This window comes from Mesoplodon densirostris, chromosome 6 (genome assembly GCF_025265405.1).
Source record: "Mesoplodon densirostris isolate mMesDen1 chromosome 6, mMesDen1 primary haplotype, whole genome shotgun sequence".
NCBI lineage: Eukaryota > Metazoa > Chordata > Mammalia > Artiodactyla > Ziphiidae > Mesoplodon > Mesoplodon densirostris.
Window position 1 is genome coordinate 24,932,160 of NC_082666.1, and position 22,423 is coordinate 24,954,582.

General features: G+C 45.8%; 1 protein-coding gene and 1 pseudogene across 1 annotated transcript in view; both read right to left on the reverse strand.

Moving 5' to 3' along the window:
• Window positions 1-22,423, reverse strand: part of TRIM14 (tripartite motif containing 14) — a 29,003-nt gene that overhangs the window by 3,162 nt on the left and 3,418 nt on the right. Inside the window, 5 exon segments of the mRNA XM_060101322.1 lie at window positions 4,110-4,482; window positions 4,484-4,721; window positions 8,045-8,137; window positions 11,716-11,894; window positions 15,524-15,753. Of these exon segments, the coding sequence (XP_059957305.1) occupies window positions 4,194-4,482; window positions 4,484-4,721; window positions 8,045-8,137; window positions 11,716-11,894; window positions 15,524-15,753 (1,029 nt within the window). The 3' untranslated portion in view covers window positions 4,110-4,193.
• Window positions 9,500-9,960, reverse strand: LOC132492318 (small ribosomal subunit protein eS1-like; annotated as a pseudogene).

The window sequence follows — 22,423 nt, forward strand, 5'->3', positions numbered from 1 at the left end:
ACAGAAGATACCATGCAGTAGACAAGAAAGGGTCCCTGAAATCTCTAAAAATTAGTAAGTGACCACAGATGGCTTCAATGTTGATCAAAAGTTGCCCAAAGTTACATAATATTATCTTGGATAGGAAAAGCTGGGAGGCAGAATTTGTTGCCACATAAGCAAGAAGTTCTAACGTGAATTACCTTCAGAAATAGTGAACTCCCCCCATTACTAGAGATATTCCATCAAGGACCAGCTGACTAGAGCAAGAAAGTTGTGGAGGGGCTGGGAAATGAGCAAGGCCCCGTCCAGGCCTGGGTGCCATGTGCTTGAAGCAACACAAACTCCCAGTGAAGAACACGGTTAAAAGGGACGGTACTCATATTTTATTAAAACCACATCTGCAAGCAATTTGCTCTTATCGATAAGGAAATTTCTATAGATTCAAGTCTGAAAGAGAATAAGTGATCAGTACCGTTACAGACATGGACCCCAAGGAAGCTCAGTCCTGTGCTGAATATTCACGGAGGCTCCTGATACTACCAGATGGCAGCTAGGAGTATCGGCTGTCTCAGCACCGTGTCAGGCACAACAGGAACTCCACTGGGGATGCTGATAGGTCCTGGCATGGTACAGTACTGTACAGTTTTTCAGGCAAGTTCATATCCTCTGGGCTCATTTGAGCCTCACAGCACTTGCAGGTAGGGTCATTAACCCCATTTTACAGATGACGCCCCAAGGAGTACAGTGACTAGCTTGAGGTCACGATTGTGGACCAAAACTGCAGTTTTTGTCCTTTATAGTCCAGCTCTGACTCTGCTACATGAATCCCAAACTCTCAAATCTCCCTCTGGGTGTAAGACCTCATCTCAGAGCCCATGGAAGGTAATCCAAAGGTAGACTTAAGTCCCACAGAGTAACCGGGCAAAAGCAAAGCATCACAGGCCTAAGAAGAGAGGGGCCATCTCCAAAGAAGATATAGAGATTGCCAACAAACACATGAAAGAATGCTCAACATCATTAATCATTAGAGAAATGCAAATCAAAACTACAATGAGATATCCTCTCACACCGGTCAGAATGGCCATCATCAAAAAATCTAGAAACAATAAATGCTGGAGAGGGTGTGGAGAAAAGGGAACACTCTTGCACTGTCGGTGGGAATGCAAATTGATACAGCCACTATGGAGAACAGTATGGAGGTTCCTTAAAAAACTAAAAATAGAACTACCATATGACCCAGCAATCTCACTAGTGGGCACTACCCTGAGAAAACCATAATTCAAAAAGAGTCATGTACCAAAATGTTCATTGCAGCTCTATTTACAATAGCCAGGACATGGAAGCAACGTACGTGTCCATCAACCAACAACGGATAAAGATGTGGCACATATATACAATGGAATATTACTCAGCCATAAAAAGAAATGAAATTGAGTTATTTGTAGTGAGGTGGATGGACCTAGAGTCTGTCATACAGAGTGAATTAAGTCAGAAAGAGAAAAACAAATACCGTATGCTAACATATATATGGAATCTAAGAAGAAAAAAAAAAGGTCATGAAGAACTTAGGGGTAAGATGGAAATAAAGACACAGACCTACTAGAGAATGGACTTGAGGATATGGGGAGGGGGAAGGGTAAGCTGTGACAAAGTGAGAGAGTGGCATGGACATATATACACTACCAGACGTAAAATAGATAGCTAGTGGGAAGCAGCAGCATAGCACAGGGAGATCAGCTCGGTGGTTTGACCACCTAGAGGGGTGGGATAGGAAGGGTGGGAGGGAGACGCAAGAGGGAAGAGATATGGGAACATATGTATAACTGACTCACTTTGTTATAAAGCAGAAACTAACACACCATTGTAAAGCAATTATACTCCAATAAAGATGTTAAAAAAAAAAAAGAAAAAAGAGAGGGGCCAGAGCGAGTAGGCACTGGCTAGAGACTGGCTGCGTTCACCTGAACACGGTGGATGAGTACAGACCCCAGTTCCACCATTAGCTGGTGACCTTGGGCAAGTTACTCATTCTGTGTCTCAATTTTGCCATGTGTACAACTGGGATAACTTTATACTTCCTAGGGGTGATGTAAGCATCAAATGAGTTAATAGCTGTAAAGCATTAGAACAGTGCCTGACAAAACAGCAAGTTATTTTTACTTGGACCCTGCGGCCATGGGTCTGGGAATAAATATTGGTTTGCAAGGATGAACAGAGATATGGGGTCAAGTGCATGCATCTTCCTCTGTCAGGAATGCCCTCTGCCTGTCAGAATTCAGCTCTGGGCCATCCCCAGTAGAATTAATTTCCCTCTTCTCAGCATTCCTGGAGCATAGTGCTGAAGACATCTATCCAAGCTAGAGTTTTAAATGAGTTGGTTAGGACTAAAGCCAGTTTTGAGGCTCCTTCTGCCTTGTATTCTACTTACTTTACATTGCCCCATATGAAAGTACTGTTTTTAGGTTAAAAAAAAACTATTGGAAATTGGCAGTTTTATATGGTTCAAACCAATTAATGCACTGAGAGTCTGTTTAAACCCTGAGGGAGATTGCTTTGCGTTTTCCTCACCCTACCACTGCCATCCTGCCAAGCACCTAAGAAGATACTTTTACATAGTACCACTTCAAAACCATATAAGGAATTTGACAGACAGGATGCTGAACCTTCAGAACTGAGGCACAGACCCTGGAAAGAGGCCTTTCCCTCCCTACTAGAGGGGATGATCTCCCTGGGAGGCCCTGCTGATTTGGCCTTCTCTATTTCCATCATTACCTTCTGGAAAGCAGGGGCTCTCTGGGTTTCCCTGGCAACATTTTGGATCTGAGGAGCACAGGGATGCCTGAGCTGCCCAAACCCCACTCACAGTTAGTTCCTCTCCTTTTGATTCCAACACGGTTGGGAAAACTGCCTGTGGTTGCTTAGTAACAGTCACCTGCTGATTTCTTCCCAACATCCCCTAAGAAATGAAAAAGCAGTAAAATCTTCTAGGTTGAAAGCTGGGCCTGAAGGGCTGGGCCAGGGGGCAAGTGAGACACATGCCTAAGGGCTGGGAGGTGGCCGAGCCCTTAATCACCGTGGGTGACTTTAGGCAACTTTCTTTCAGGACCTTATTCTCCCCAAATGTACAATGGGGTCAGGCTGAGTGATCTGTGTGTGAGACCCTCCCAGCTCAGCTGTTCCGATTCAATAGCAGCCAGCTAGTGGTCATTCACTCGCTGCCTTGGAGGGAAGGGACTTTCTGAACTTTTCAGGGTGGGTAAGGTGTAGGACATGGCTGCCCTTAGGAATCTTCCAATCTAATTGGAAAGACAGGTCCCAGACTGTGGATGTGATACAGAGAGATTCTTGTAGCTTGGGGAGACTTCCTGGGGGCAGTTAAGCCTGGGGAAAACAGACAGGCAAAAAGAAGAAGGGGCTTTCCTGTATAAATGCGTTTATATGGGAAATGGCAAGGGTACAGAGGTGGAACTATGCGACACACAGTTCTGATTGGAGGGTCTCTGAAAAGAGCAGTAGGAGCTAGATGAGGATGTGTAGTTGGCGGCAGACTAGGAAAGCCTTGACTGCTAAGGTAAAGTGCCCCCCCCATAGTCCTTGGGAACCTTCTGATAGTTCTAAGAGGTTAAGTGAGGTTTCACGCAGATCACTCTAGCTGTAGGGTGGAGGATGAGCACGGGAAAGGGTTCAGGCCAGGAGGTGTTAAGAAGCTCTTGCAGCGGCTCTTAAGGGAGTGACATGGACAAGCTGGAGAGTGGAGAGGAGGAAGCAGATCCAAGGGACATTAAGAGACAGAAGAGTCTTAGCGACTCTTTTTCATTCACACATTTACTGTGCGCCTACTATGTGCCAGGCGGTTCTGAGTGCTGTATGAGGGAGAATGTTCTGAGGCTGAGGATCATGTATTCTGACATGGTGAGGAGGCTTAGGGCTCACCTGTGGGTGTGTCCTTTCAGGAACCTGGACTAAAAGCAGTGTAGTATAAGGGCCCTGGTGGCGGTGGGGAGTTCGGATGAGAGAGCAGCAGCAGAGGACCTGTGTTTAGGGCTCGTTTGAAACTAGCCTACCTAGGAGAGGAACTGTTAAAAGCACAGGGCATGACTGGTAGGGGAGAGGATGGGAATGCTTACAGAGGCGGCAGTAGACCAGCCACGTCCGGATCCGGTGAGACCAGAGCCACGGAGAGCCTAGGGGGGCCACTCAGGTGTCGGCCCCTAGGGCAGTCGGGAGATGCTGATGGCCCCTTCCCAGAGCCGCAGGGCCGGGTAGAGCAGCTCCTGGAAGACGGCACGGAAGGTGTGCAGGTGGGTCAAACCGCCCGTCACGTCGTAAAAGGTGAAGACACCGACCTCGTAGTCCAGGAAGACGCCGAGCCGGTCGGGGTCGTCGCGGGGCCGCAGACGGCTGCGCTGGCCGTCGTGGAAGGCCCAGTCCTCGAGGTCATACAGTTCGAGGCACCAGGACTAGCGGTTGCAGCTCAAGCGGGCGGCGGCAGAGGCGCCGCAGGGAGCCGTAGGCCGCGCCCACCCACCAGCCGACGCCCGCCTCCTGCACGTCCACTTCCCAGTAGTGGCGGCCGGCGTCGAAGCAGTCGCGGCCCAGCACCTGCCACAGCGCGTCGAAATGCAGCGCAGGCTTGAGCCCCAGGCTGCCGTGGTGGCCGCAACGCACCTTCAGGCGGTCTGCCGAGAGGCGCAGGCGCGCGTGCAGCGTGTCTGCCTCCAGCGTGGGCGTGCGCGCGTCTGCGGAGGGCGGGGACACCGGGCCGCGCCCGCCCCGCCCCCGGAAACCGACCCTGCTGGTACCCGCTGTTCCGCAAGTGTTCAGGGTAGAATACAGGGAACACTGAAATCACGAGTGGGGCGGTGGCTGGGGAGCACGGGCAGGAGAGAACATTTTAGTGCACACCCGTTGTACGGCTTAAATTTTGTACCATGGAATTTGTTGCCAATTTCTAAAACTTTAATAAAAAATAATCCTATCGGGGCTTCCCTGGTGGCGCAGTGGTTGACAGTCTGCCTGGCAATGCAGGGGACACGGGTTCCAGCCCTGGTCTGCGAAGATCCCACATGCCGCGGAGCAACTAGGCCCGTGAGCCACAACTACTGAGCCTGCGCGTCTGGAGCCTGAGCTCCGTAACAAGAGAGGCCGCGATAGTGAGAGGCCCGCACACCGCGATGAAGAGTGGCCCCTGCTCGCCGCAACTAGAAAAAGCCCTCGCACAGAAACGAAGACCCAACACAGCCAAAATAAATAAATAAATAAATTTAAATTATATAATAATAATCCTATCACTGTTAACACTTGGGTGTATATGTTTCCAATTTTTTTCTTTACTTGCCCCTTTATAGTTTTTTTCTTAACGTTGGTGTCATACTATACAGGCTCTTGGGTAATCTGCTTTTTAAATTTATTGATGTATTTATGAACATTTTACCACATCAAATAATATTCTCTTATAAGAGCATTTTAATGGCAACCTTAAGATTTTGATGTATAGATGAATTATAATAACCTATCCCCTCCCCCCGCCTTAAAAAATACGCTTTTTAAAAAGGTTTTGGAAACACTAATATGAATACATCTTTATGTATCTGATTATTTATTTAGGATATATTCCTAGAAGAAGAATTGCTCGGTCAATGGGGATGATTGTGGTTTTAAGGCCTTTGGTAAATATTGCCAAACTGTCCTCCAGAAAGGTGGTGGTGATTTAAACTCCCAATAACAGTTCTTGTTGCATTATACACATCTGTAGACATGAAGTTAGAGAAAAGTCTAGGTCTTAGGGCATGTGGATGTTTAGCTTTAGTAGATACTGCCCGATAGTTTTCTTGGTAATATTTTGGAGTTTTCTGTACAGAGGTTTTGTACATCTTTTGTTAGATTTATTCCTAGCTTTTTAAAAGTGTTACTGAAAATAATGTTTTTAAAATTTCACTTTCTAATTGTTTATTGCCAATACATAGAAACACAATTGACTTTTGTATGCTGACATTACATCCAGCAGCTGTTCTAAATTCATTTGGTAACTAATTTATTTATAGATTATTTTGGATTTTCTGTAAATAATCATGTCAGCTTTGAATAATGATCTTTTTTTCCCTTTTCCCATCCTTATAGCTTACATTTTTTTTTTTTTTTTTTTTTTTTTTTTGCCTCAAGGCACTCTCTAGGACATCTAGAACAATGCTGCATAGAAGTGTTTATACTGGGCATCCTTTTCTCCCACTCCTGGGTAAATACCCAACAGAAATGCATACATAGGTGCATCAAAAGACATGTACAGGGATATTCAAAGCAACACTATTCACTAGAGGCAAAAGCTAAACAATCCAAAATGTCCATCAATAATATTAAGTGTGCTACATTCATACAATGGAATACTACACCACAGTGAAAATCAACAAACTACTGCTACACACAATGATATGGGTAAATCTCACAAATGTCATGTTGTTCTGTCGAAGCAAGACACAAAAGAGTAGTCTGAGTGATCTCATTATATAAAGGTCAAAGACAGGCAAAAGTAATCTTTACTGTTAGAAGTCAGGAGAGTAGTTTCTCTTCGGGATAGTGAACTGGCATGAGGAAGGATTCTGGGGAGCTAGAAGTTTCCATTTCATGGTCTGAAGGAAGTTATTCAATGTGTTTACTTTTCAAAAATCATTGACCTACAGCCCTTTGATTTGTGCACTTTTCTTTATGTATTTTATATTTGTTAAACTTTAGTTTAAAAAAATGCATGCCTAGTAATTCCATTTTGAGAAATTACTCCTAAAAAAAAGACAAAAATGAGCTAAGGTGTATTCAGTCACTTATTCATTAATTCAACAAAGAGGTACATGAATGGATGTTTGGGATTCCCTGGTGGCACAGTGGTTGAGAGTCCGCCTGTCGATGCAGGGGACACGGGTTCGTGCCCGAGTCTGGGAGGATCCCACATGCCGCAGAGTGGCTGGGCCCATGAGCCATGGCTGCTGAGCCTGCGCGTCCGGATCCTGTGCTCTGCAACGGGAGAGGCCACAACAGTGAGAGGCCCACATACCGCAAAAAAAAAAAAAAAAAAAAAAAGAACGGATGTTTACTGCAGCACTGTTTATAGAAATGAAAATGTAAAGCAGCCTAAATGTCCAACAATATATGAGATTGATTTAAACATGGCATATTCAATGGAATACCATGTATCCTTTAAAAATAACCATAATATCTGTGTTTATTAAAATAGAAAATTGTTCAATCTATACTATTAAATTTTAAAAATTACTAAAGAAGGCAATTCCCTGGCGGTCCAGTGGTTAGGACTCTGCACTTCCACTGCTGGGGGCGGGGTTCGATCCCTGATTGGGGAATTAAGATCCTGCAAGCCTCGTGGTGGGTGGATGGATGGATGGATGAATGGATGGATGGATGGATAGATAAATAAATAAATAAATAAATAAAATTACAAAAGAATATCTATAATATGATCCCATTTTTAAAAATCTGTAGACATATATTTTTTAAATGTCTGAAAGAATATATAACAAAAATTAACATCATTTAACTCTGGGGCAGGCAATTGATTTCTTTTAGTATATGTAATTTCTAATTCTCTACAAGCATGCATTACCTGTATAATTGTTTAAGGGAACAAAGATGTTCATAATATATCAGTAAATGAAAACACAGATTACAAAACAGGATGTAGAGTATGACACCATGTTTGTAAAAAATATATATATTAAATATTGATCACAGTATGTATATGGATATGCCAAAGAAAGTTAAAAGGCAAATAATAGTAGTTATCTACTACTACGTGTCTGCTTGGGTATGTGAGCAGAAAAATTTCCGAAGCTCTTCAGTGATTTATGAGTGATTTTCTTTTAAAAATCTTTTGTTTTCTAATTTTTCTACAGTGAACGTGTATTATTTCTGTGGTTTTTAAAAAACTGATAATAAGGCTTAAGAAAACTGAAGTTGGGTTTCTTAGGGGAAAAGGGGGGCCTCTACTTCAGTGACCCTCCCTCCCACCAGTACACCCCACGCCCTCTTCACCCTCTCCCCGCTCATGGGGTCTTACATTTTAACAAGAGTGATCGCTCTGGTGAGGGGCTTGTTTTCAACAGGGAACCCGGCTGGGCGCCAGAGGAGCCCGAGTGCTGGTAGTTCACGTCTGTAATGAATTGTGAGAAATGAGTGCCTGGTGTTCATGCAAGCAGCACAAATTACAAAACATACTAAAAATATGATAGAACTGGAGATTAGCATAATCTCTCCCCAAGAATTGTATGCAAATTTAAGTAGGAAATGCAAATTCACAGTAACAGGAAAACTTCAGGACAAGGCTCAGATCTATACAGAAACACACTTTCCAGGATCCGAAGCAAACTGAGCAATGACAGGCCAGTGTGAGGGAGGCCTGGACATGGGGAGGCGACAGCAGCCTCCAGGACCATCCTGAGAGTCAACCATGTACTCAGCAGTCAAGGAAGGGGGCAATTTCATGGCAGACACGCAAATTCTAGGATAAAGATCGAAAACAAGAAATCAAAGCTGAACCCTTAGGAAGGTTGCGTTCAGGTCTCATCCAGGTAAGAGGGAGTTCAGGGGAAACCCAAGTCATGGTCCCTGTCTCCAACAGCTCAGTCAGGAAAATGAGGTGAGAAATGGGCTTGCTTGAGCTATATCGCTCAAGGCACAGAGTGCTCTAGATCGAAGAGGAGACGTGAAAGGGCTCCAGGGCCTGAAGGGGTCAGCGAAGGCTTCATGGAGGAGGAAGCACCTCAGCTGGCCCTTCAAGGATGGGGAAGATTTGGACACCGAGAAAAAGGATGGGAGGCTTTCCCCAGGATACAGCAGGAGCAAAGACATTAAGGACAGGTGCTAGGAGCATTGTGTAAAAAGTGAGGAGCCATGGAAGGTGTTTGAAGGAGCGCAGACATGAGCAGAAGAATCTCCAGAGCTCTCTCTGGTGGGGAGTGGATGGGGCAGGGTGAGTGTGGAGGCAGAGGCCCTGTTGGTAGGCTCAGGCCTGACCCGGGGCAGCAGGGACGGAAAAGGGGCTGGGTTCACGATATACTGCAGTGGTACAAGTACCAAGGCTTAACTCTAATGCGAGTGGAGAATGAAGAGTAGATTGGAGTCAAGAAGCAGAGGATTGGGGGTTGAGGCATGGAAGATGCCGGATTCCATTTCAGCCTGTTGAGCCTGCAGTGTCTGTGGAATTCACAGGTGGGGAGGTGAGGCGGGACACTGGAAGGGCAGTGGTGCTGCAAGACCCCCATCTCCCTGTGGCCTTCCTGGGAGTCAGTACCTCTCAGTATTACCTGTGATAGTAAGAATGATGGCCTTATCTGGTGGTGGATGAGGGGTGATGGCCTGGGAGGAAGCAGACTCCAGGGGATCAGAACACAAACCTTGGGACCAGAGTCTGTTTGAATTCTGCCTCTACCCCTAGCTGTGTGACCTAGGCAAGTCAGTTAACCTCTCTGACCCTCAGCTTCCTCATCCGTAAAATGGGGGATAATGAAGATGTCTACCATACGGAGTAACGCTGATTGTTGCATTTTTTAGCAAAACCAACACAGAACACATGAAGCAAATAACCACTGGTAACCTTGACATCAACATGAGCTTCAATCATGGTCTGCCATGTTTTGACCATGGAGCAGATTTTGTCATGGATAAGATCCATGCCACGAAAGTTAGGCAGTTCTTGCCCTGAACATCTTCAGGAATTAGCTTTAATTCTCTAAATGCAGCTTCATCATTCTGCAGGTCAGCAAGGCTCACTTCCAAAAGTTAACCCTTGAGGCCATCAAATGCAATTTTGGTTCCTGGAGTTCTCATGACTAGGGTTTTTCCAATATTTCTTATATGGAATGTAGTTGGTGCTTTCACATCGTACCAACCTTCCTTAGAAAACAGATCAACCATTTTCTTCTTGGCTCCCTTTTAACTGCCTTTCGTCAGGCATTTGCTCTTGCAAACCACCATGGTGCTGCTCAGAGAGCCAAAAGGGCCATTCCCTCCAAGTCTAAATGCTCTTTTCCATCTCGGAATATGACAACTTCCTTCTAGTTGTTCTGGTCAAAATCTGTGGAGTCTCCTTGGTATCTCTTTCTCTCTTCTTCCCTTCCTGTGCCCACATCTACTCCTGTTGACTCCCCCCACCTGCCCTTTGCTGTTCCTTCAAACATGCCAAACTTACCCTTACCTTGTGCCTCGGGACCTTTGCACTTGCTTTTCCCTCTGCCTAGAAGACATTTCCCCCAGATATAACAGCAGCAGCAACAATAGCTAACGCTCACATGGTGCTTATTATGCCTGAGCGCCATTCTGAGCGCTTTACACGTAAGAACTCATTTAATCCTTACAAAAACTCTCTGAGACAGGAATATATTATCATCTCCATTTTATGGATATGCAAACAGAGGCACAGAAAAGTTAGGTGCCCTGCTCAAGATGGCAGGGTTAGGAAGTGGTGGACCTGGGATAGGAACCCAGGCAGTCTGGCTCTGGCTCCAGTGTCCATGCATGTGACCACAATGATCTCCAGCCCATCCTTCAGGTCAGCTCACACATCCCCTTCTCAAAGAGGCCTTTCCCACTTCCCATAGAAAACAGCTCTTCCTCCTGGTCATTCTCCTTACTCAGCTTTATTATTTTTTTTCAAAGCACTTTTTAAAAAAAAAATAAATTTATTTATTTGGCTGCGTTGGGTCTTCATTGCTGTGCACGGGCTTTTCTCTAGTTGCGGTGAGTGTCGTTGCGGTGCACGGGCTTCTCAGTGCGGTGGCTTCTCTTGCTGTGGAGCACGGGCTGTAGGCACGCAGACTTCAGTAGTTGTGGCAGGCGGTCTCAGGAGTTGTGGCTCGCGGGCTCTAGAGTGCAGGCTCAGTAGTTGTGGCACACGGGCTTAGTTGCTCCGTGGCATGTGGGATCTTCCTGGACCAGGGATTGAACCCATGGTCCCCTGCATTGGCAGGCGGATTCTTAACCACTGTGCCACCAGGGAAGTCCCTCAAAGTACTTCTTATCGCTGATATATGTTCATTTGTTGTCCATCTTCCCCTTAAAAGACTGAGCACCACAAAGGCAGGAGCTTTGTTTTGTACCCCACTGTGCCCGGCACATAACAGGGGCTCAGTAAATGGTCTGAATGAATTCTAATAGCAGAGATGAATGAATGGATATTTCTGAACACCTGCTTTGTGTCAGGCCCTGCAGTGACCTCAGAGCTGGACCCAAAGTGGTTCTTGCCTTCCAGGCATTTAAGAGAGGAAGGGAGGGGTCCATGTATCCAGATGACAAACACCCCCAGGCACAAGATGGAGCAGGCCCAGGGCAGAGGGGGGAGACGGCCGGGAGAGCGAGCGAGCCTGGGGTTTCTTGGAAAGGCTTCTCAGGTGAGCACAGCTGTGGGTCCTGACCAGGCAGAGGAAGAGGAGGGGGAGTTGGCCCTTCCAGCTGGGAGCCCAGCACAGGCAAAGCTGAGGTGTGGCAGAACCTCGGGAGCAACTGAGGGGCAGGGGCAGAGCAGTGCAGCTGCGAGAAGCAGGACCTGGTCTCCGAACGGGTAGGAGGTGAGGTTGGAAGGGAGGGTTGGCCCAGGCCCAGGAGACCCTGACCACCCAGCCTAGGGCCTCTGTGCAGGAAACACATGATTCAGGGTGGCAGTCTTCACAGCCATCTCTAATCACAGGGCACTAGGGGAGTAAAGGACTCAAGGTTGGTCACATGGTGACTTACTCGCCTTAAGGCGGATGTCCAGTGGCGTCTGTAGCGGGCTCTGCGTGGCTTCCACAAAGCCCTTAAAGAAACTCTTGACGGGCTCAAAGGAGTGGGGCATGGGGTGGCACGACTCCCCCAGGCTCATCTGCTGCTGCATCTGCTGCTCAGCGGCCGTGTACACGCGAGGGCACATGGGGCTCAGGTTGGCTTGGAGCCGCGTCCCAGCCTCCACCACTGTGCCCAGGAGTAAACCCAGCCAGCGAGCACTGGCCCCACCTGGCCATGGCACCTGCTGCCAGCCCAGGCCCTGCCCCTGGGAGCAGAGCCCCTTGGACCGCAGCCATGGCAGTCCCCCCCTCCACCACCCCGCCTCGAGGAAGGAGGCAAGCTGACTGCCCCTGCCCTGAAGTTGCTCACCACCTTGAAAGGGACCCCAAAGCTTTACAGACACTGTGACAGAGGTCAGCCTGAGGTACAGGGGACGAAAAGAGCGAGGGGCCAGTTTTCCTGGGAAAGGCGCTCCTGGGGCATGTCCAAAGGGGGGGAACAGGAAACCATATCCCAAAGGGGAAGCCAAAGACTCTGGAAGCTCAGCTGGAATGCTGACCAAGGGGGTGTGCCCACCACAGTTGGGGCCTGTCCTGTTTTCTGCCCGGACAACACCTTTTAAATATCCTTCCTGTGTTAAGTGTGGCTTTGCTAAGTAGAAGGAAGAAAACTGTCCCAGCCCCTGGTGTAGGCATGTGACAAGGAGTCTCCACTCCAAGACTTGGATGTGGAAGTGAGGGTGGGCTGGTGACAGTGGCGTGTAGCTGTCAGGGACAGCAGTGGTGGAGGTTCCAGGGGGCGTGCTCTAGGTCAGTGGTGTGAGCTGTGACATCTTGTCCAGCGGAGAAGGGTGGGTCTACACTGGAGCAAGTCTGTGCCATGGCCTTGACTTCACTCCTGTGGCCTGGTCTTCATCACGACTTTCTGGCCTTCCTGGAGATCAGATGTGCTGCCTAGTACTCTTTCATAAACTCCTTTCTTGCTTAAAACAGTTAGAGTGGATTCTCTTGTTTGCACCTAAGATCCCTGTCTGCACTTTCTGGAGGGTTGTCCTGGGCAAGGATTTAGAAGACAGCACATTGCCTTAGGAGAGCAGGCCCTGGCTGGTGGGTGGTGCTGCCCAAGATGGGAGGTGGGGTGGATGCCTCAGGAGGGAGGGAAGGTGGCCCAGCGCTTGGCAGGAAGGATGCTGGGCCTTGGAGGGGCTGAGGGATGGTCTCCAAGCCCTGTCTACCTAGGAAGCTGCAGGTCTAGAGCCCATCCTCATTCGGGTGGGAAGAAGGTAATTTGTGGAGAAAGAAGGCTAAGGTCACACTCAGAGGGCTGGCCAGGGAGCCAGAGCACTAGCAGGGAGGGCAGGGAGCAGCTCCGGGGTGGCCCAGAGGGCAGATGGGCGGGGTGGGACTGGGGAAGGGGATGAGGGACAAATGCGACCACCTGGTGACCCCAAACTCCAGCATCTAGCACAGGGCCTGACACATAGGAGGTTCTCGATAAATGTTCACGATGCAATAAATGAATGAATGAAACTGAGCACATCTACTTCTTGCCTTTGCAGACTCAGGGAACAGCCACATAACCACCCACCTCTCAAGCCAGAAACCAGCTGTCATCTTGGATTCCCCCAATCACCAATCCTGTCACACCTATCAAACTCGCCTGCTTCTCCCCATCCCCACTGCCCCTTCACTGGTCCAGCCCACCATCATCTTTCTCCTGGATACTGTGGTCTCCTCCCAGCTTTCCTTCCAGGCTCCATTCCTGTCTGTCCAGTCCATCCTCCAGCCTGTCACTAAAGTGACCTTTCTAAAGCATTAATCTGACCGTGTCATTCCTCGCTGCAAAACACTCCCCTGGCCCCCGTTCTCTTTACAGGACAAAGTCTAAACTTCATAACCAGGCATATAAGACCCTTCATCAAGTAACCCTGGCATCCCTACATCTCCCAACACGCCCCCCTCCCTTGTACCCTTGCCCCGCCTCCAGTCAGGCTGAACCCTGGCAGTTCTCCAGCCTGCCAAGCTCTCACATGCACATGCTTCCTTTCTGCCTGGGATGTCCTCTCTGCTTTTCCCCTCTGTATATACCCAGTGAGCTCCTCCTTATTCTCCCATACCAGCTCCACTGTCACCTCCTCCTGGAAGCCTTCCCTGATTCCCCATACAGAGTTGGACTTTTCTTGGACACACTTTTGCTAGCTCACTTAGCTCTGCTGTGTTGTGAATAACTTCCTGAGCATGTCTCCCCACACATGAGCTCCTAATGTGAAGCAAGGGCCTGTTGCAATCAGGTTGCTCAGTGTATATTTGATGAAAATATGAGTGAACAAATGGAAGGAACGATGAATGATGAAAATCAGTAGCTTGGGCACCAGAGAATTAAAAAAAAAAAAAAAAGAGAGAGAGAGAGATGAGAAAGCCCTGAAACTGTATCTATGATGGAAGAATAGCATTCTTCTCCATGGAAGCATCCCTTTGCATTAGATATTCCTAAAATGTACCACTATTTTAAAAGAAAAAAAAATGTGCCCCTCTGTGCGTCTTGCCTCTCTTAAAGTACAACGTCTAAAGTGCCTAGGAGAGCACCTCACACAGAATATTTTGTTAGGTTTTTTTTGTTGTGGTTGTTATTTAACAATGAGACACAGGCTGAATTGACCAAGGCCACATAAAGGCACAAGAGTAGAAATAGCCTCCAGGGACTGGCTTGACTAGTTTTGTACTGATTTATTTATTTGTCTGTCTTATTTTGCAGCCAGAGCCCATGCTAATCTGTGGTTCAACTCAGTGCCATCTTTACTTAGTTGTACCTTGCTTCATCCCACAAACCTTTAAAGCATCTTACAAAAGTTATCTAATGCTGCAAGATTTTCCTTTACAGTGAGAAAAATGAAGCCAAGAGATAACCAGGATAAGACTGTAAGCTGGAAGCCAGAGATGAGGCATAAACTGTATGCCACAAAGTCTCATCCCAGCTATTTGAAACATATTTGCCTCTAAGCTTCCCAGAAGCTATGGCAAAGAAAGAAAGAGGGAGAGTTAGATGAGTAGAAAAGCAATCCGAGTGCACAGGTGACTGCACAGGAGTACTGACACGAGAGAGGAGTTTCTCCCATGGTTCCCTGAAGACAGGAACGCAACCCTCAACAACATGCTTTCACTAAGTGTAGTAGTGCATATTATAGGGGCTAGTTTTTAGATTCTCCTTCAGTATAAGATAATAGCCTCCAACAGAGCCCACTGGCCAAGGAGTCCCATCCTTCTCTCCCCTTTCAGCAAACTGTGACTCCACTCTTGAAGTCTGCTTAGTAGCTTTTGCAAGGGTGCCTGCCTTTCCAGGAGTGATGTTTCCATTAAGACTGTACCGTCAGAGGACTGGGCAGTGATGCCTTGTGGCTTTAGAGTCAGACAGACCTGATCCCAGATCTGCCACCTACCAGCTGTATAACCTTGGATGAGTCTCTTCATCTCCTTGAGCCTCCATTTCTCATTAGTAAAATGGGGTGAGAATATCCAATTTGCAGAGTTCTAGTAAATATTAGAGCTAAGATACAGAGGTGCTTGGAACACAGAGGCCCTCAAAAATGGTGGCTGTTCATGTCATTTAATTAGTCCAAGATGTATATTATCTTCCTAACAATGTAATCAGTCTACCTGCTGACAAGGCAGTTCTCTGTGTATTTACTCAGTGTGTGAATACTGTGTTCAGTGCCACATTAACCAAGATGAAATGTGGCGGCTGGTGGCTGCTGTGAGGGCAGAAACCCAGCATTACCCGCAGCAGCTGTACAGGACTGGGTTCCTGGCTGATATTCCAGACCCTGTTGGAGAGATTGTTCATGACATCGATTTGCTCCCCACAAGACTCAATTTGCTCCCTCTACGCCTGCAGGGCAAGCTGCGTGTTTTTCTCAATGAATTTCTTGGTCAGAGCTTCCTCTTCATCAAGTAGTAATCTGAGTTCAGGAAATTTCCTGGTCAGCCAGGTTTTACTTGACTCTGCATGAGCCTAAAGAAAAACCCGAACAATACAAAACCAGATGCAGATGATATGATTGCCAACCAGGAAATCCAAAATTATCAACATGAAAAAAATTATTATAACTTCTAAAAAGTGAGTTCAGCACTTATAAAAAGCTTTCCTAAGTACCAGCTATAACCAACTGGAAAATGAGTGGAGAAATAAAGATCATCCTTAAAACAGTAGAAAAAAAATAGCAAAATATTTAAAACTAGACCTAACAAAAACTGTAAGGGCCTAGATAAAGAAAAGCATAAAACTGTACTGAAAGACATAAAATAATCTGAATGCATGGAGGAAAAACCATATCCCTGGCTAGGAAGATTGAATACTATAAAGATGCCATTTGTCTCCAAATTAGTCTATAAATTGGATGCAATCCCAATCAAAGTCTTAACATACAGATTAACCAAATGTTAAATTACCATGGGGGAGAATAAGCACAGGAAAAGCCAAAAATTTCTTTTAAAGGATCAATGAAGGGGAATTCCCTGGCGGTCCAGTGGTTAGGACGCCAGGCTTTCACTGCTGAGGGCACTGGTTCGATTCCTGGTCGGAGAACTAAGACCCTGCAAGCTGTGTGGCATGGCCAAAAAAAAAAAAAAAATCAATGAAGGATGAGCTGCCTTATTAGATATCAAAACAAACTATAAAGGTACAAGGTTTAAAACTATGTGGCTTAGGCATAGACAAAAAGATCAAGAGCAAAGAATAGCTTAGAAAAGTATGTATATACATATATATAATTAATATAATTATATATATAACTCAATAAATGGTATTGGTACAGCATGCAATTAATCATGTATTTTAAAAAAACTAAGATTCTTATCTTATTCTGTATACAAAAACAAATTCAGACAGAACCCCACCTATGAAGTACTCTTGTGAAAAATGTGAATCTGAATCTGATTAAGCCTCTAGATCTAACTTAAAGATACAATTTAGAAGACACACAGAGCACAGAGGAGCATGTTAACCATCAACATAAAAAATACATCAACCAATAGCATTGTGAAAACTTTCACTCCTAATTCAAATAAACAAATAAAGTGTGACATTTATAAGACAATTGGGAATGGGACTACTGGTTGGATATTTGATAATATTAAGGAACCACTGTTAATTTTCATAGGTGTGATGATGATACTATGCTTATATATTTTAAAAAATGAGTACTTATCTTATAGAGGTAATATGCTCAGAGTTTTACAGATGAAATTGTATGTCTGCGATTTGCTTCAAAACACATATGTATGCTTGAGGTTTTCCACGATAAAAGCTAAACAAACAAACAATTCTAAATAGATCAAAGCACTATACATTAAAAAATAATAAACCTACTAGAATAAAATACAAAACAATTTTATTTTTAAAAATTTTAGAAGGGGAGACCTCTGTAAGAGGAACCCAAAACTCAGATAGCAAAATGGGAGTCATGACAGGTTGGACTACATAAAAAAAGAAACTCTTCCCAAGAGGTAAGGCACTGTAAACAAAGCCACATGACAAGTAACAAATTACACAGGCTTACTATCCATAACATATAGTGAAAAAAGAAATCATTCAATTTAAAAATGGACCAGATATACAAATGCCAATAGACGTATGAAGAGGTGCCTCAGCATCCCAAACAATCAAGGAAGTGAGCAGCATAATCAGAAAAAAAAAAAAAAAATTATATATATATATATATATATTGGCCATCAGACTGGAAGAATGCTAACTGATGGATAATACCAAGAGTCCATAAGGGTGTGTGGAATAGGCACTTACATACACTGCAGGTGGTAGTGTCCATCAGTATTGCATTTTTAGAGGGTGATATGATAATATCAAAATTTTAAACGCTTAAATCCTTTGATGCAGCAGCTCCTCTTGCAGGAATTGATCCTAGAAAATGTTTTCACATGTGCACAAAGATTTGTGTACCAAGAAGCTCACTATAGCATTGCTGGAGATAGAGAAAAGTTGGACAAAATTTTCAACATGGGAAGTATATATATATGTTCATTGCACAAATTATGCTGCATTCATACAATGAAATAATAATATTCAGTGATTGAAATGAATGCAGTGTTCTGACACATGCTATAATACGGATGAACCTTGAAGACATGATGCTAAATTAAATAAGCCAGACAGAGAAGGACAAATATTGTATGATTCCACTTATATGAAATATCTAGAGTAGGCAAATTCATAGAGACAGGAAGTAGATTAGAGGTTACCAGGAGCTGGTGGGAGGGGAATGGGAAGTAACTGTTTAATGATTACAGAGTTTATATTTAGGGTAATGAAAAACTTTTGGAAAGAGTGCTGATGGTTGTACAACACTGTGAATGTAATTAATGCCACTGAATTATATGCTTAAAAATGGTTAAAATGGTAACTTTTATGTTATGTGTATTTTGCCACACACACACACACACACACACACACACACACACACACACACACACAAAAAGAATGCAGTGGACCTATATGTCCTGTCGTGGGAAGCTCTTCAAGACACCGTGTGAAAAAGGGCAAGTTGCAGAATAATATATATAGGATGATCCCATTTATGTAAAAGATAACAAAATTAAAAGTGTACATGTATATATGCATCTGCATGTTTGCAAGTGCATTTTAAATGTCTGGGGACTTCCCTGGTGGCGCAGTGGATAAGAATCCGCCTGTCAGTTCAGGGGACATGAGTTCGAGCCCTGGCCCGGGAAGATCCCACATGCCGCGGAGCAACTAAGCCCGTGAGCCACAACTACTGAGCCTGCGCTCTAGAGCCCACGAGCCACAACTACTGAGCCCGCGTGCCACAACTACTGAAGCCCACGCGCCACAACTACTGAAGCCCACGCGCCTAGAACCCGTGCTCTGCAACAAGAGAAGCCACCGCAATGAGAAGCCCGCGCACTGCAACGAAGAGCAGCCCCCACTCACCACAACTAGAGAAAGCCTGCTAGGAGCAAGAAGACCCAACACAGCCAAACTAAATAAATTAATCAAAAATTAAAAAAAATAAAATTTCTGTTAGTTTGGTCATGTTTGGGAAGAGGTGTGGGATTGGGGAAATGGTCAAGAGGGACCCTCACTCTGTACTTTCCATAGCTGTACACTGTATTCTAATAAACTTTAAATTTTAAAAATCGAGATGCGTTCATGTATTACTAGTACAATTAAAAAATAAAATCAGGGCTTCCCTGGTGGCGCAGTGGTTGAGAGTTCACCTGCCGATGCAGGGGACAGGGGTTCGTGACCCGGTCCGGGAAGATCCCACATGCCGCGGAGCGGCTGGGCCCGTGAGCCATGACCGCTGGGCTTGCGCGTCTGGAGCCTGTGCTCCGCAACGGGAGAGGCCACAACAGTGAGAGGCCCGCATACCGCAAAAAAACTAAATAAATAAAATAAATAAAATCATAACAACAAAAAAATCAGGTCGGCTTCTTTCCTCAGCCCAAATGTCTGTGCAGCCCACACAGCAGAAAGATCCTTGGTACCCAGGCAGGCATGGGGGTGGGCAGGCTCCCTTGTGTGCCATGTTCTCTCCTTAGTGGGGCAGGAATGTGTGGTTTGGCAGGATCTACGGGATGGGCTCCCGAAGTCTGTGTTTCCCGTGTAATGTTCTAGGCAGTGGTGAGGCTCTGAGTTTAGAGCCTCATATTGATTAAATTGGCTCTGGGCTAGCTTGGGAATTAGTCCACACTTACAACATGGTTTCTATGAGTCAGTGAGCCTGGACAGAAATATATCTTTGTTGAATGATTAAACGAAGGAAAGAAAATGTGTTCTAAACGCTTGATTTATCCACACATTTTGGAGGCAACATATGTACACGGAGGACCTTTCTACAGAAACTGAGAGCAAATATCTTCTCCCAACCAACTGGGCTCCAAGCAGTTTCTACAGATCCACTTTTTAAAGAAGAATATACAAAATAAGCTTAATGACACTACACATTGTTATAAACCTCAGCGTAGAAAACTTAAGTATAGGCAAGATGAGGCTGATTATGCAATATGGTAAAAAAAAAAAAAAAGACTGAGAGAGAGAATTTTGGAAATGAAACAAGGAAGTACACTGTCTGGTTTGGGCCACACTGGTTCAAAGTGAACTAATGTATTATATATCTATATATATATCATGTATTTATATACTCCTTTGTTGTTGTCCACAAGAGTATCAAAAGCTCACTGTGGAAAATTTGGAACATTTGAAAGAAGACTATAACCACTCTGCTATATTGTCAACTCATCCCAGTTTGAGTAAAAAGTTAGGGCAGCAGGCAAGTGTTGATTTTCCCTACACCTGGCATGTATGAGCCCGCTGAAGAGCCCTGATGGGGAAGCAAACAGCCTATTAACAAGGATGTCAGAGAAAAATCATTTAGTGGGTATTGGCTGGGGATTCATGTTCAAGCCCTTCTTGATTGCTCTCTGGAAAGGCGTGGAGGGGTAGGTGTGGTTGTTGGCTTCTGAACAGTAGACGTTGGACAATTATGAACTTTACTGGTTTTAATTTGTTTACCAAGCTGTTTTATGGATTAATTTTCAGGCAAATGGCCTTTTCCCTAGTACTGCCTCTGAGTAAGCAAGGCCAGAGAGGCATGGTTGCCCAGATCTCTTTGCCACAACTACGCCTGCCACAGTTCAGCGGAATGCACCAGACCCCCTACAAACGTCTGCGCCTATTGAGCCAGGCGACTCACTTCTAGGAACGTGTCCCAGAGAAAATAAATCAAGGTGCCAGATATCACTGCAGTGTTGTTTTACCTGAGTGAAAGCCTGGAAGTGATCTAAATGGTCAACATTAGGAAAATGGCTTCATGAATCATAGTCGATCCCTATAATGGAATATACAGCCTCTAATACTGACACTGACAAAGAACTTTTAATGACATAGGGAAGGGTTAGGGTCTTAAACGAACAACCACAAAACCCCCCATATGGGGCTTCCCTGGTGGCGCAGTGGTTGAGAGTCCGTCTGCCGAGGCAGGGGACGCAGGTTTGTGCCCCGGCCCGGGAGGATCCCACATGCTGCGGAGCAGCTGGGCCCATGAGCCATGGCCGCTGAGCCTGCGCGTCCGGAGCCTGTGCTCCGCAACGGGAGAGGCCACAACAGTGAGAGGCCTGCGTACCGCAAAAAAAAAAAAAAACCCATATGTAAAATGACATATAGTTTTGGTCAAAAAGGGAGAAGGAGCTGACATGGAAATCCCCCTTCCTACTTCAAACACATGGAAATGCTGATAAAATGAGCAAATTTTAAAATCACGCGATCAAGCTGGAAAAACAAAAACAAAACCCAAAAAACCAACCCACAATCAAACAAACAACAACAAAAAACGGGAAATCCTCGGGTGCCAAAAACAAAGAGGGAACTTGGCGTCAGAACCATGGGCAGTGAGCTGAGTGAGGGACCCCGGTGGGGTGGGGGTGGAGGGGTGTATGAGAGACACACCATGCTGGGGCCGGGTCATCTAGGAGGGCGCCCTGGGCACCTGGCGTCCTGGGAGCGGGAAGGGGGCTACCTGACCCGCATCAAACCAGATTCACAGAGAGCCGCTCCATCCATGAACTAGGCACCAGTAAAAGCCCACCCACGGGCCTGGGGGAAGGGCAAGGAATCTTTTGATCCATCCAGGGTCATGCATGACTTTTGCAACTTCCTATAAATCTGTAATGACTTCAGAATAAAGTTTAAAAGTTGGGGAAAAGCTTCAAAGAAAGAAAACCATTCCTTAGATTAAGCTGAAACCTGCCCCCTTAGACTTTCCACACGGATCCTAACTCTTTCCTCGGGGACCCCCAAACCATATCTGCTTAGAGATTTACAGACAGTGAGACTGTGCCCTGACTCTGTTCTTCTGGCTGAACAGCCCAAAGCACCTCCACCATCCCTTCAGGTGTGTCAACTTTCAGTTCCCAAATCCTTGTTAACTGATGTAGTTGCCTATACCCAGAGTCCTGCTCTTGAAGACATGACATGATTAACAATTAACCCAGGGCCACAGGTGTAAACCACAACTGTCCCCAGTAAACTGGGGCATGCTGTCACCCGAAAGATAACGGATGTTGGGCAAACAGGGGGCCAACTCTGTGGCCTGGTCTGGGTGCCAGCTACTCCTGTGGTCGTCAAGGCCAATCTCCCTGCCTGACTTGGGGTGGCCAGTCTGGGGTTCACAGAGCCCTCAGTGAGCCAGGCCCTGGGAGGGCAACCCACTCCAGCCCTCACTTTGAGGTGGTGGCAGCTGAGGCTGAGAAGGGAAGGGATCGGCCAAGTTCACCTAAAACGCTCCTAAAGAGCAACACCATTCTCACAGTCAAAATAGCAGCTGGGATAATGTCAGCCCCAACTTCCCACTTAAAACCCACAAAAGAATCCACTTAAATAAAGTGTTATACAAGGAGAAGCCTGAAGAAAGTACATATTTATGGAATACATTTATACCTATTTACTTTCAACATTGAAACCTAAAGAGCCATCTGTGTGTTCCTTACCTTGTATTTTGCTTTGCTTAAGGCAGTTTGGGGTGCAGGGGATGGAGGACTAGTCTGTCCAAGAGAATGGCTTTGGCCATGGCGGGAGAAAAGGCTGTTCCTGCATTTTGTCAGGCATTATGGGACAAGGCCAGGGCTCTGGGCAGAGGCAGATTCACCAC